The 14811-nt window shown below is 40.3% G+C and overlaps 1 protein-coding gene across 18 annotated transcripts in view; it reads left to right on the top strand.

Moving 5' to 3' along the window:
• PTPRG (protein tyrosine phosphatase receptor type G) overlaps positions 1 to 14811 on the top strand; it is a 777241-nt gene that overhangs the window by 756599 nt on the left and 5831 nt on the right. For all 18 annotated transcript variants that reach the window (XM_086367088.1, XM_086367083.1, XM_086367086.1 and 15 more), the window contains 2 exons: positions 726 to 872; positions 1839 to 1981. In XM_086367088.1, the coding sequence (XP_086223214.1) occupies positions 726 to 872; positions 1839 to 1981 (290 nt within the window). The remainder of the gene's footprint in view (positions 1 to 725; positions 873 to 1838; positions 1982 to 14811) is intronic.

Here is a 14811-nt window from a genome sequence, read left to right as displayed (position 1 = left end):
TTATCTATTTTATGTACTGTAGTTTCTGTTACTGAATATTTATCTTTAATCTTAAAATAGACAAACATTGAAAGCTTGCCTGATTCAAGACTGAAAGACTTGAAGTCTTAACATTGACAGCTTAACTGCCCTTTTACAAAGCACCTTATACTTACAGCTAGCATGCTTATTTATGGACCTGTCTGAGCCTTGGTGTTTTCATCTACAAAGACGGAAGATAAAAACCTCCTTCCCTCACGAGTGTATTAAGAAAAGTACATAAGATAATGTTTACAAAAAGTCTTTTGGAAAATGCTAGTCAACTGTAGAACTCTTAATAACATAATCCATAGAACAACAATTAGCATATCTTAATTGCATTAAGCCACTGTGAAATAATAAAATTGATAGGAGATCATATCTCCTTTTTTATTCTCACACTTACATTACCCAGCATTTCTCAGCTAGGGGTTAGACATCGCCTACAGAAGGAGCCTTTTTGGTTGTTAGAGTAACATAGATGAGAGGTGCCAAAAAATAGTGATTGTGTTTTACAATAAAATATTAATAACCACTGACCTCAGCATGATGCAATATGAGTATATCAATAATTGTATGAACCAAACTTAAAAGATGATCTGGGAATTATGGGAAATTGCAAACATAAGAAATTGGTAAGAAAATTGAAGAACAAATGGTTGACAGCCCTGCAGAAGAATTTTTTTTTTTTCCTTTGGTGCTTGTAGGCTGAAGATGAGTTTGTGTACTGGCCCAGTCGAGAAGAATCCATGAACTGTGAGGCCTTTACCGTCACCCTTATCAGCAAAGACAGACTGTGCCTCTCTAATGAAGAGCAAATTATCATCCATGACTTCATCCTTGAAGCTACACAGGTAACCCTAACCTCAGGCCCTGGGTAACAGCTGTATCTGGGTCCTGGGTGATTCTAAGTCACAATGAAGTAATCTGCCACCCTGAGGACAGGCCCGCGCGGGCGTCTTATGACCTAATTTTAAATGTGCACACTTCCTTTTTTGCTTCCTTCAAGTATTTGCTTTTTCCAGGTGGAAGGATGAAATGTAGCCGTTCCTCTGATTAAGCATGCATACAAATAGGCTTGTTGACCTGATTGTAAGAACAATATACTAGAGCTCTGTAGTTACTTTGCCATCAGAAATGTAAGCCTTACAATATAATATGTTGCAGAGGTGATAATATTAAGACTATACATTAAAAAAAATACACAACATTTTGATGAGTAATTAACTATCCTCCTATGGAGTGGTTAAGAGGGGAGTTATCTTATTTAGTAAATTAAATACTGATGTCCTTTCCCCTTCCTTGTTTTTATTTTTATAGATAAGATAGAATAGGATATAAAGTCTGTTATAGTTTGTTGTCCCTTAAAATGTTTGCCTGAACAGGATTCTGTTTCACTATGATAACCTCATTTGTTGCTTCTCTGGTGGCCTAGCAGTAAAGAATCTGCCTGCAGTTCAGGAGACACAGGTTCAATCACTGGGACAGGAAGCTCCCCTGGAGAAGGAAATGGCAACCCACTCCAGTATTCTTGCCTGGAGAATCCCATGGACAGAGGAGCCTGGACAGAGGTTCATGGCGTCAGATAGGATTCGGACACAAGTGTAGCGACTACACTACCACACCACCAAGCTCGTTTGCTACCTGTCAGGCGGACGTCCCCAGTACTTTCCTCCTCAGAGCGGTTTGGGTCTCCTGGCAATCATGACATTTTTCAGTTGTCTATACTATGTACTTCCCCAGGAGCAAGTTCTAGTTGTTAAGACTATAGACAGGATGAAGTGAAGAATGACCTGTGACTCATGTCATGCTGCTTGCAGGATGACTATGTCCTCGAAGTTCGACATTTCCAGTGTCCCAAATGGCCCAACCCAGATGCCCCCATCAGCAGTACTTTTGAGCTTATCAACGTCATCAAGGAAGAGGCCTTGACAAGGGATGGCCCCACCATCGTCCATGATGAGTATGTACCGTTTTTTTCATCTTCCTGTTGCACTGTGATAGGAGGAGGGAGGAAAGAGAGACTTCACAAGCCCTCTCTCTGCGTGCGACAATTCCAGGATATTTCTAATGTGCATATGTTGTGGTTTCTACCGGGAACGTGCGGTTTCTAGCGTGTACCTGTGTAAAATGTGCATTTTAGTTTGTCAAAGGCTTCAGGTTCTCTTGGAGTATAGGTTCATCTTTCTAGATAGTACTGTATATTAGCCTACCACAATATATCTGCATGCTTTCCTAGGTTTTCTGTTTCAGTAATACAAACCAGACAATAATTTACATGTTTACATTTATATTAATTTACATGTCGTAGTTTATACTATCTTTAAATCCTTACACTGATTTTCAACAAACACTAGGTAGAAAACCTTTTAAGATATGTTTAGTTGATTAGTAATCAAAAAGTTAACTCTTAATAATACTTATAGTTTACCATGTGTTTTGAAGGTTACCGTCTCTGGAGGTTTAAAGGTAAAGCATGATTTGCTTCTAGCTCAAAGCTGCTAAGTGTCTGAATGGAGTTCAGACCCAGCGTACTCTCACTTTAATGAGGGGACAGGGTCCTAGATACACCTAATGGTGTATGAATATCTGGAGTCAGACTTCATAGATGGGACTTGACCTGCCAGATGGTGGCAGATGGTTTCAAATCTCACAAGCCTCTGCCCCAAGTTCCAAGGTAGGTAGCTTCCTTAGCCAGCAAGTTGTTAGGCATTTACTATTAAATTACCACCCCCTCTGCTAGTGTAGATATTGATACATTTCACAGTAAAGCTTATAAAATAAGCCTTTGCCTTGAACTGTTGCTGTCATAGGAAATGAACAGAGACTGCTGGCTGAGGTCAGTACTTCACCAGTTTGAAGCAAGCCACATGATTGGCTCCTTCCAAGGAGTCTGATGGTCTTTTTAAAATAGTGACTATTTCAAAATGTTAGCCTGCCTCTTAATTAGATTAAGAAGAATTAAGAGGCTACAGTCTATGGTGTCCCAAGAGTTGGACAAAAGTTAGCAACTAAACCACAGCAGTAGTGTTTAAATGACACAGCCTCAAAATAACTAGGTACTTGCTCCTAGTCTATAGGATATGCAGTGATAGCAGAAAGTGAGAACTGCTTCCAGAGTACCCCCCCCCGCCCCCCGCAACTAATCTGGGTTAGCTTTTCAGGTATCTTCTGGATTTTACCAGCTTTTAGCAATTCAGACCAAATGCTAATGCTGCTGCCCAGTTTTGTGATGGATTTTGTGGTACTAATAGTATTCCAAGGATCTGCCCTTAAGTCAGGAATGCAGCTGATCTTATATTAGAGAACGGAGAAAGGGGGGGGGGGGAAGTACAATTTTAACAGAACTGTTTGACTCATTCATCTACATACAGCTTTGGGGTGGATTGTCTTAGGCAGTGATTTTCATTTGACACTACATGCTGCATATGTTAGCTCTGGACTTAATCAGATATAGCTTGTTCTTAGGTCTAAATAAGAAAAGAGCAAGTTAATCCTACACTCGTGCATCTTCACATGTTACATAGGCGAGCTGGATGAAAAGCCCCCAAAGATCAAGTGTTCATTCATTTATCCACCATTTTTAAGAGAGAAGTGAGTCCATTAAAATTATTTTTCTACATTACTTGAGCAAATTTGAAGCTTTTAAGTAGTTGCTCTAGTACAGCACTCTGAATGCCAGTTAACTTTCAGTTTCCATCTTACCTTTTGCACCTCTAAATATCCCTTCCTGCTAGCCTACAGACACCTCAAGTCTAGTATCTGTAGGTCCGAACTCAGCCTCCCATCCTGCTCCCATCCACTTAGTTGTACAAACCAGAAAAACATCAAAGTCCTTCTTGTGCCCCCTCACCTCCACGTATCGTTGGCCCCCAGGGCTTGCAGATGCTCCACACGCTTTCAGTACATTTTCCAAATCCTTCTGCATGCTGGTTGAAGTCTACTGCCCTCTGGCTACCATCCCAGTCCTCCTGTTCTCTCATTCCACCCACACCTCAAAAGGCACTCTCTTTGAAATTGTCTCTGATTCATCCCAGAGGTGATCATTCACAGACAGCACATCTTTACCAGTGCCATTCCTGTTTATCATATCCGCTTGTCACTGCTTATATCCATGACTGTCAGCCCCACGCTGCAGAGACCAGCAGTGTGAACTCATTTGTCCCCTTCTCCGTAGAGTGAAGCCCCATGCCTGACAAACAGTGGGTAGTAGATAATACTGGTATGAGTTGGTACCGTGTTTCAAGTTAGGATGACTTACCCGTTATTCAGGGTATGTGCTTATATATGAACTTTCCCCGGAGAGCCTTGTTTTTGTTTTGTTTCTGTTATTTTACCTGCTTACATTCATCTGTGGACTATAAAGCCAATTTACAAAGTTTTTTAAGCTCTGTCAAAAAATAGATGGGTGCTTCCACTGACAGAGAGTTAAACTTCTAGCACACAAACTCTGTGCTGTCTGCCTGGTCCTTACAGCTGTGTGCCAGGCAAATGGAGTTTCTAGATAAAACGATCTCTAAGGGTAAAACTTCCTCAACGAAAAGTACACTCATTCAGTTTGAGCACAGGCATAGGTTAAAGGCAAACTGCTTTGTTCTCAGCTTGCTATGTTCGTCTGCTCAAGACAGTCCTATCCAGAGGCTGATCTGTATCATTACTGTCAAATGGTAAACACAGAGCCTATTTTCCTAAGAAGAGCATGGAACACAGTCATGGTTCTAATACCGTTTTATGAGACAGTAGTAGATTAGACTTTCACTTACAGAACGAAAAGGCTAGTTTCTTGTATGAATGCTGCCACCCTGTTGGATGCTAGAGTGGGCTGATTTCATTCAGCAGTTCTCAGAGTGGGATCTGAGGGTCCCCGATTGGGAAGGGCAGCAGGGTGGTCTCCTAAGACCCTTCCAGGTATTCCAAGTGGACACAACAGTTTTCAGAATAATACAAGGATACTGGTTGCCTTGTTCACTCTTACTCTGTCCTGAGTGTACAGTGGAGTTTTTCAGAGCCACCTGACCCAGATGACATCCCCACTCTGACAGCGAAGGGAGTGTGTGCTTGCATGGTTGTGTGTTTCAGTGTTTTCTCAGCTCTAATGTCTGATAAAGACTGATAGCTAACGGCCAAATAAGCAAAAGCTCTTTTAGGGGGTTTTCAATAATTGTTAATTGTGACCTGAGATGTATAGCAAATGCTGAAATACATGGACTGCTTTCTGTACGAGCTGCTGTAAAGACACCCCCTCAATTAGAACTAATTGAATCCTTCTTTTAATCCTCAAAACCACCCCATGAGGGGAGTAATTTTAGGATCTGCTCTTCCTGTGTGAGGAAATGAGGGCTGCAAAGGGAGGTCCTAGGGCCTGTGTGCACATGTATCTGGTTAGCAAGGCAGAGCCAGCACCAGCTACTAAGGTGTAAGGTCCCGGGTAAAGGGAAAACATAGGACCCCTTGCTCAAAAATTATTACCAGTAAAGCATTTCCAGTTAAAGAAACAATCCTATTTACCATCACATCAAAAAGAATAAAATACCTAGGAATAAACCTACCCAAGGAGGCAAAAGGTCTGCACTCTGAAAACTGTTAAGAGACTGATGAAAGAACTTGAAGACTACACCAACCGATGGAGAGAGAGAATATTGATTCTTCCAATCCAAGAACATGTTAAAATATATTACCCAGGTTAATCTACAGATTTGGTGAATCCCTATCAAATTACTAATGGCATTTTCATAGAACTAGAACAAGAGATTTTTTAATTTGTATGGAAACACAGAAGGTGCCAGATAACCAAAGCAAGCCTGAGAAAGAAAAAAGAACCGGAGGAATCAGGCTTCCTGACTTCAGACTATACTACAAGCTACAGAAATACAGACCAGTGGAACAGGTTACAAAGTGCAGAAATAAACCCCTGCACTTACAGTCAATTAACGTACAAAGGAGGCAGGAATATACAATGGAGAAAAAGCAGTCTTTTCATTAAGTGGTGCTGGGAAAACTGGACACCTACATTTAAATGAAATCTGAATGTTCTCTAACACCATGCACATAGACATCACCAGATGGTCAGTACCAAAATCAGATTACTTATATTATTTGCAGCTGAAGATGGAGAAGCAGTATACAGTCAGCAAAAACAAGATGGGGAGCTAACTGAGGCTCAGATCATGAACTTCTGATTGCAAAATACAGACTCAAATTGAAGAACGTAGGGAAAACCACTAGGCCGTTCAGGTCTGACCTAAATCAAATCTCTTATGATTATACAGTGAAAAAGTGAAAGTTGCTCAGTCATGTCGAACTCTGCGACTCCATGGACTCTACAGTCCATGGAATTCTCCAGGTCAGAATACTGGACTGGGTTCGGTTCAGTTCAGTTGCTCAGTCGTGTCCAACTCTTCACGACCCCATGAATCGCAGCACGCCAGGCCTCCCTGTCCCTCACCAACTCCCGGAGTTCACTCAGACTCATGTCCATCAAGTCAGTGATGCCATCCACCCATCTCATCCTCTGGCGTCCCCTTCTCCTCCTGCCCCCAATCTCTCCCAGCGTCAGAGTCCTGTCCAATGAGTCAACTCTTCTCATGAGGTGGCCAAAGTACTGGAGTTTCAGCTTCAGCATCATTCCCTCCAAAGAAATCCCAGGGCTGATCTCCTTCAGAATGGACTGGTTGGATCTCCTTGCAGTCCAAGGGACTCTCAAGGGTCTTCTCCAACACCACAGTTCAAAAGCATCAATTCTTCGGTGCTCAGCCTTCTTCACAGTCCAACTCTCACATCCATACATGACTACTGGAAAAACCATAGCCTTGACTAGACAGACCTTTGTTGGCAAAGTAATGTCTCTGCTTTTGAATATGCTATCTAGGTTGGACATAACTTTCCTTCCAAGGAATAAGCATCTTTTAATTTCATGGCTGCAGTCACCATCTGCAGTGATTTTGGAGCCCAAAAAAGTAAAGTCTGACACTGTTTCCACTGTTTCCCCATCTATTTCCCATTCCCAACCAGGGATCAAACTCAGGTCTCCTACATTGCACGTGGATTCTTTACAGGTGAACTACCAAGGAAACCCAATGATTATACAGCAGAAATGACAAATAGATTCAAGGGATTAGATCTGATAGTGTGCCTGAAGAACCATGGACAGAGGTTCATAACATTGTACAGGAGGTGGTCATCAAAACCATCCCCAAGAAAAAGAAATGCATAAAGGCAAAATGGTTGTCTGAGGAGGCCTTACCAATAGCTGAGAAAAGAGAAGCTAAAGGCCAAGGAGAAAAGCAAAGATATACCCATCTGAATGCAGAGTTCCAAAGAACAGCAAGGAGAGATAAGAAAGCCTTGCTCAGCGATCAGTGCAAAGAAATAGAGGAAAACAATAGAATGGGAAAGACTAGACATCACTTCAAGAAAACTAGAGATACCAAGGGAACATTTCATGCAAAGATGAATGGCACAATGGTATGGACCTAACAGAAGCAGAAGAGATTAAGAAGAGGTGGAAAGAATACACAGAAGAACCATACAAAAAAGATCTTCATGACCTAGATAACCAAGATGGTGTGGTTATCTCACTCACCTAGAGCCAGACATCCTGGAGTCTGAAGTCAGGTGGGCCTTAGGAAGCATCACTACTAACAAAGCCAGGCTGGATGAAGCACAAGCTGGAATTAAGATTGCCAGGAGAACTATCAATAACCTCAGATATGCAGATGACACCACCCTTATATGGCAGAAATTGAAGAACTAAAGAGCCTCTTGATGAAAGTGAAAGAGGAGAGTGAAAAAGAGCTAGCTTAAAATTCAACATTCAAAAACCTAAGGTCATGGCATCTGGTCCCATCACTTCATGGCAAATAGATGGGGAAACAATGCAAACAGTGACAGACTTCATTTGAAGCAGCGGGGGGGGGGGCTCTAAAATCACTGCAGATGGTGACTGCAGCCATGAAATTAAAAGATGCTTGCTCCTTGGAAGAAAAGCTGTGACAAACCCACACAGCACATTAAAAAGCAGAAACATTACTTTGCTGACAATGGTCTAGTCAAAACTGTGGTTTTTCCAGTAGTCATGTATGAATGTGAGAGCTGGACCAAAAAGAAGGCTGAGCACCAAAGTATTGATGCCTTTGACCTCTGGTGTTGGAGAAGACTCTTGAGAGTCCCTTGGACTGCAAGGAGATCCAACCAGTCCATCCTAAAGGTAATCAACCCTGAATATTCTTTGGAAGGACTGATGCTGAAGCTCCCCTACTTTGGCCACCTGATGTGAAGAGCCAGCTCATTGGAAAGGACTCTGATGCTGAGAAAGATTGAGGGCAGGAGAAGAAGGAGACGACAGAGGACGAGATGGCTGGATGGACATGAGTCTGAACAAGCTCTGAGAGATGGTGATGGACAGGGAAGCCTGGCTGCTCCAGTCCATGGGGTCACAAAGAGTTGGACATGACTGAGCAGCTGAACAATAACAACCAACAAACACCATACACAAAAATAACTCTAAATGAATTAAAAACCTAAAGGCAAGACCAGACTCTCTAAAGTTCTTAGAAGAAAACATAGAACAACACTCTTTGACATAAGTCACAGCAGTATCTGTTTTGATCCATCTCCTGTATAATGGAAATAAGAAACACATGAGACCTAATTAAACTCAAAAGCTTTTGCACAAATAAAGGAAACCACAGACAACAAAAAGACAGCCCCCAGAATGGGAGAAAATACTTGCCAACTCTGTAACCAACTAGGGATTAGTCTCCAAAATATACAAACAGCTCATGCAGCTCAATATCCTAAAACAACCAACCCCAACAAAAAGTGGGCAGAAGACCTAAATAGACATTTCCCAAAGGAGACATACAGATGATCACCAGGCACGTGAAAAGATGCTCAGCGCGGCTCATTATTAGAGAAATGCAAATCAAAGTTACAGTTACGTAAATCTCACACCAGTCAGAATAACTTGCCTTTATTTTCTCATCTACTTCCAAAAGTCTTACTATTCCAAGATTAATGTACATTCAAGCTTTAACTCTATTTTCCTTCCTGCCATAATGATTTTGAAAGGAAGCTTCACTTCCTTCATAGTGACAGGGTTTTTACCCCTGCATTGCCATCTTGGTTATGGTTTTTAAAACATTGTAAAAGCAAAACAATAATTGTTATTATACAAAGTAGTTGCTTTCAACAATAATTATATGAAGTAGTAAACAGTGTAATTAAATGGCAAAAGGCCACAGGTATTATACACACTGATGATACAAGGAACCCCAATGTCTCTTCAAATGAATATAGACAGAGCCACTTGAAAACATTCCTGTACGTTGGGAATTTGCTTTCATTTCTTTGAGGCATTGACAGAGGAAGATGAGATTACATTGTAACAGCTAAGAGTTAGAGCACAGTTGCCCTCAAGGGGGCCCTTTAAGAAAGTGGCAAACTACCAAACCAGGGAATTTATATACTATTCTTGTATTAGCTAAGTTATAAATTACCTGTGTCACTTTTCCACCAAGTCTCTGTAATGTGAAGTGCAAATGCATGAGACTTGACAAACATCCTTTAATCCTCCTGAATTCCCAAACTTCTGAAAAAGAATGGCCTTTTTCAGTCTTTCAAGACTGATACTTCAAAGTATCTGTGCATTTGATTGATTTGACCTAGTTTCTAGTCGTGTTTAAAGTCTTATTTTGTAGGAATTTCCTTTTATTTACGTACTTATTTAAGAGTGGCTAAGTATTAAGGAAAGACAACCCAGGCAAAGGGCAGAGTAATCCCACATGGAGTGCGCACTGCGTGATAAAACACGCAATTCCTGACTTTCCTAACTAATGGCTATGGTTAGCTTGAAAGGGAGAAGGAAAAGAGATCCTAACAGTTTCACTAGAACAAATTAAGCAGAGATTAAAAGGTTAAATGTTGAAAAAGATTAATACAAATGATTGGGGTGGAGGAGGTGGGAAATCCCAGCTATGCTACAATGAGAAGGTAAAACTCAGTTCATTTTAGAATCTGAAGAAAGACAACATGATGACCAAGAAGAAAAAATACAGTGAATCAGAGTTAAAACAGCAGTTGTAACTGTTTTAAAAATAATACACACAGAGATCTAAAGATTTAATGAAATGAATCAAAAACACTTATTATGAAATTAGAACAAATTAGAGGCTAATAAATGGAAAGGATAAGAGACGGGCTAGTAGTAGAATGGACAAAACTGCAATTAGACTCAGATGTGGAAGTCAAATACAGAAGGTCTAACATCGGTCTAAGGGATGATCTATGGAGAGAGAGATGAAAGAGGAAGAAAAAAAGCTGGAAAAAAATCATGGCTGAAGATTCTCTAACAACTGAATAAAGGGATGAGACATTAAAATGAATTATCAGGACACAATGAATAGTAACATTCAGAGGAAAGATCTGAAAACCATAATTACCAAGGCTGATCCAGTAGTGGCCTATAACAGTATGTACCCCCATCAACAGAGGAATGGATAAAGCAGAAGTGTACACAGTGGAATGCTACGCTCGCACTAAAAAGAATGAAATAATGTCATTGCAGCCACGTGGATGGACCTAGAGACTATCATACTAAGTGAAGTCAGTCAGAGGAAGACAAATACCTTGGGTATCACTTATTTGTGGAATTTAAAATACGGCACAGATGCACCTACCTGCAAACAGAAACAGACTCACTCATACAGAGGTCAGACCTGTGCTTGCAAAGCGGGAGGAGGGGAGTGGGAGGGGTAGATGGGGCGTTTGGGGTCTGTAGGTGCAACCTATTATACAGAGGACAGATAAACAACATGGTCTTATTGTATATTCCACAGGGAACTTTCCGGCATAAACTCTCATGGAAAAGAGTAAAAAAATAAAAAGAATGTATACATGTGTTTAACTGAGTCACTTTGCTATACAGCAGAGATTGGCACAACATTATAAGTCAACTGTATTTCTAAAGTTCTATTTTTTTTTTTTATTTAAACATTTCTAAATTAAATATGTAAATGTTAAAGTCTGTACCCAAGAGAAGGACATTCCAAGTACAGGGGCGAGAAAGACAAAAGCAGGGATGGTGGAAGAAACACAGTATGTAGTCGAGGAACTACTAGGAGTTCAAATTGGGGGAGTAAAGACTGCTTAAACACCCCGACCATCACTGAGAATCTCAAGATGATGATTCACATGTAAACTTTACTGGATTTTGAACCTACAGTAGTTGTTACTTTAAGCTGGAGTAAGGATCCAGGCTACGGTCCATTACTCAGAATCAGTACTGCCCCACTTTGACTGTGGAGTCAAATTGCTGACCAATTTTTAACACAGAGGCTCTGATAGTTACAAGAGTCTCTTCAGACACAGATGGTTTATTTATAATTACCATAAATGGAACTTGAATACATTCTAAAAAAAAAACCGGTAAATTATAACAAGGCAACATTCATTGATTATAATGCATTATTTAGAAACCAGCAAAGAAATGAGACCCCAAATTCTTACACCCAGACCCTGAAGTCCTTACATCTGGCGTTAGAGATAACTCATAGGTTAAAGAGGTAGTGAAAATAGAAATTACAGATTCCTAAAACTAAATGATGCTGAAGTCACTACATTTCAAAACCTAACAGTATACACACTCAGAAGGGGGAAAAAATGTGTGTGTGTGCATATATATATCTCCATATATTGGAGAAAATATTAAAAAAACAAAAAACTAAGCTTTCAACTGGAAAAGCCAGAAAAAGAACTAAATAAATCCACAAAATGTACTAAGAAAGCAAATAGTAATGAAATAGAGGCAAGGATGAAAGTGAAAGTGAAGTTGCTCAGTTGTGTCCGACTCTTTGCGGCCCCATGGACTGTAGCCCACCAGGCTCCTCCATCCATGGAATTTTCCAGGCAAGAGTACTGGAGTGGATTGCCATTTCCTTCTCCAGGGGATCTTCCTGACCCAAGGATCGAACCTGGGTCTCCCGCAATGCAGGCAGACGCTTTACCATCTGAGCCACCCGGGAAGCAGATCAACTTTATTGCTTAAATTTTATTAACAAGAGATAACTCTGGAAAATGGTGGGAAAAGCAGAGAAGGCACAATTTACCATTGGGGAAGAAAATAAATCTACCACTTAACCTGTAGTCCTCAAATGTTTTAAAAATTGTTAATTGTGATAAGATGATGTTTATTTTTAAAGTCCTTATCTTTTGGAATTTTATACTGATTTATTAATGAATTTAAAAATCTGGGGTTTGCTTCAAAACACATGTGGCAGAAATAGACATGAAATAAGACCAGGTGCAAGCTGATGATTGTTTTAGTTTAGTGACAGAGCCATAAGTGTTACTTACCTATTCTTTGTATTTTACTAACAGGTTAAAAATTATATAAATGTTTTAAAGGAAATGAAATAAACATTTTAAACTATTTATAATGCTATACCAATAAATTGTTAAGCCTACCTAATCATAATAAACGATACTTAGGGAACATATGGTACTTTATTTTGAGCCCCCGACATGTATCAGCCCCAGCAAAAAACTCTCATCTCCCAAGCTATGACCTCAGTTACTTACCTGGATGTGCATTTATTCAACCTCAAAATGGGGATGTTAATAGTACCTAGATTTTTCTGAGAATTAAAATCATTGGCACATGTAAAGTACTTACAAGCCTGGTACGTAGTTTTCAACCTGTCGAGGCCCACTACATTTTGACCAGGCTACGCTTGAATAGTAGCACACAGAGAAAACATGTAATGTAACCTTGATTAAGAAAACAGACAAAGCTAACACCAGAATGGAATGGAACAGTATAAGCCATTGTTAACTTACTTGAATATGGATACAAACATCTGAAGAAATTGCTGTCAAATAAAACCCAGTGTGTTATATTGAAAGAATTACATACATCATTTAAAAAGATTTCTCCCAGAAATACAGAGCTAGTTAAATGGTACCAAAAAAACTGCTCTCAGTGAATTCAGGACTTTAGGAACTTTTTTAAACTTAGAGATGTTTGAAAACATACAATAAAATGACACCCATTCATGATCCCCATCCCCAAAAGAAAACACTCTGAGCAAACTTAAAGTCAAAAGCATTCTCTTTAACTTGTTAAATGTTACTTCTCAGACGCCTATAGAAATACTTTTATTTAATATTAAGAGAGTAGACGCTTTACCATAACACAATATGGTACCTCTTTCCAGTGTCAGAGTGGAAGACTACTGATACCCTATCCACTGCAGTAAAAGCAAAAGATGTAAGAGGAATAAAAGAAAGACATTATTGGCAGATGACGGTGTAGCCAACTGACCTAGAGAATCCACAGATTATTAGAACTTAAAGTTCTACATGGCTGAATACAAGTTCACCATGTGAAAAATCAACAACTTCCCTATATATATCCACTGAAACCAAACACTGATGTCCTAAAGAGAGGCCATTCTTTGGAATAACAGAACCTACCTAGGAATCACCCTAAAATGACACTGGGAAAGACTACATAGAAAACTGGACTTTCCTGGTGGCTCAGTGGTGAAGAACCTGCCTGCCAATGTAGGCAGTGCCGGAGACGGGGGTTGGATCACTGGGTCAGGAAGATCCCCTGGAGAAGGAAATGGCAGTTTTCTTGTCTGGAGGATCCCATGGATGGAAGAGCCTGCTGCTGCTGCTGCTAAGTCGCTTCAGTCGTGTCCGACTCTGTGCGACCCCACAGACGGCAGCCCACCAGGCTCCCCCGTCCCTGGGATTCTCCAGGCAAGAACACTGGAGTGGGTTGCCATTTCCTTCTCCAGTGCATGAAAGTGAAAACTGAAAGGGAAGTCGTTCAGTCGTGTCCAACTCTTGGCGACCCCATGAACTACAGCCTACCAGGCTCCTCCATCCATGGGATTTTCCAGGCGAGAGTACTGGAGTGGGGTGCCATTGTGGGCTATAATCCATGGGGTCCCAAAAGAGTCAGACACGACTTAGCAACTAAACAACAGCAACAACATGCAAAAAACTATAAAATCTACTTGAAAACTATAAAAGACCTGAGTAAATGGAAGGAAAGATACGTTCATGAACAGAAAAGCTCAAAAAGAGGTTTACTGCCTCAGATCTACTTAAGATATTCAATGCAGCCTAACCAAAATCCCAACAACTTTTTATATTCCTTGACAGTCCAATCTCAGTTAATATAAGGTAGAATGGGATGAGGTAGGAGGGTAGAGGTGTATGGAAATGAGTGTACAAGTGAAAAATGCAAATACATATGTCTGAAGCCCTAAAAGTGAAACAGTAACTGTACAGCTAGCAGCCAAGACTATTGTGTAAACCTGCTTCATCAAGTATCAAGACTACTAAAAACCTAAGGGAATGTAAACAACTGTGGGGAAATACAGTATCAAAAAACAGAGAAGCAGATTAAAGGCCAAACTAGAGAGTTCAGAATGAGGCCTGTGTATATGAGAATTTGGCAAATTATTAAAGAGGCAGCTTAAATCTGTGAGGAAAGAGGAGACTGTTAACTGTAACATGCTGGCACAGTAGTTATCTACTGGAAAAACCACTAAAGTCAGACCCCTACCTTACACCAAAAAAAGAATAACGTTCCAATGAATTAAACAATTAAATGTAATGGGGTAGAAAATTGCAGGAGAATATTTCTTAAATACTGGAGTCAAGAAAGCATTTTGAAATGGCCTGATGAAAATACCTGCTACCCTTTCTAAGCCTTTTTTCTGCCTGTGTGTGAAGCAAAGAGAAACATATTTTTCCAAGAATTTTATAGAAGGTGGTCATACT

This window comes from Bos grunniens, chromosome 22, assembly GCF_055505025.1.
Source record: "Bos grunniens cultivar Pamir isolate PY7600 chromosome 22, Bosgru_T2T1.0, whole genome shotgun sequence".
Classification (NCBI taxonomy): Eukaryota; Metazoa; Chordata; class Mammalia; order Artiodactyla; family Bovidae; genus Bos; species Bos grunniens.
This window is presented reverse-complemented; position numbering and strand designations above follow the sequence as displayed.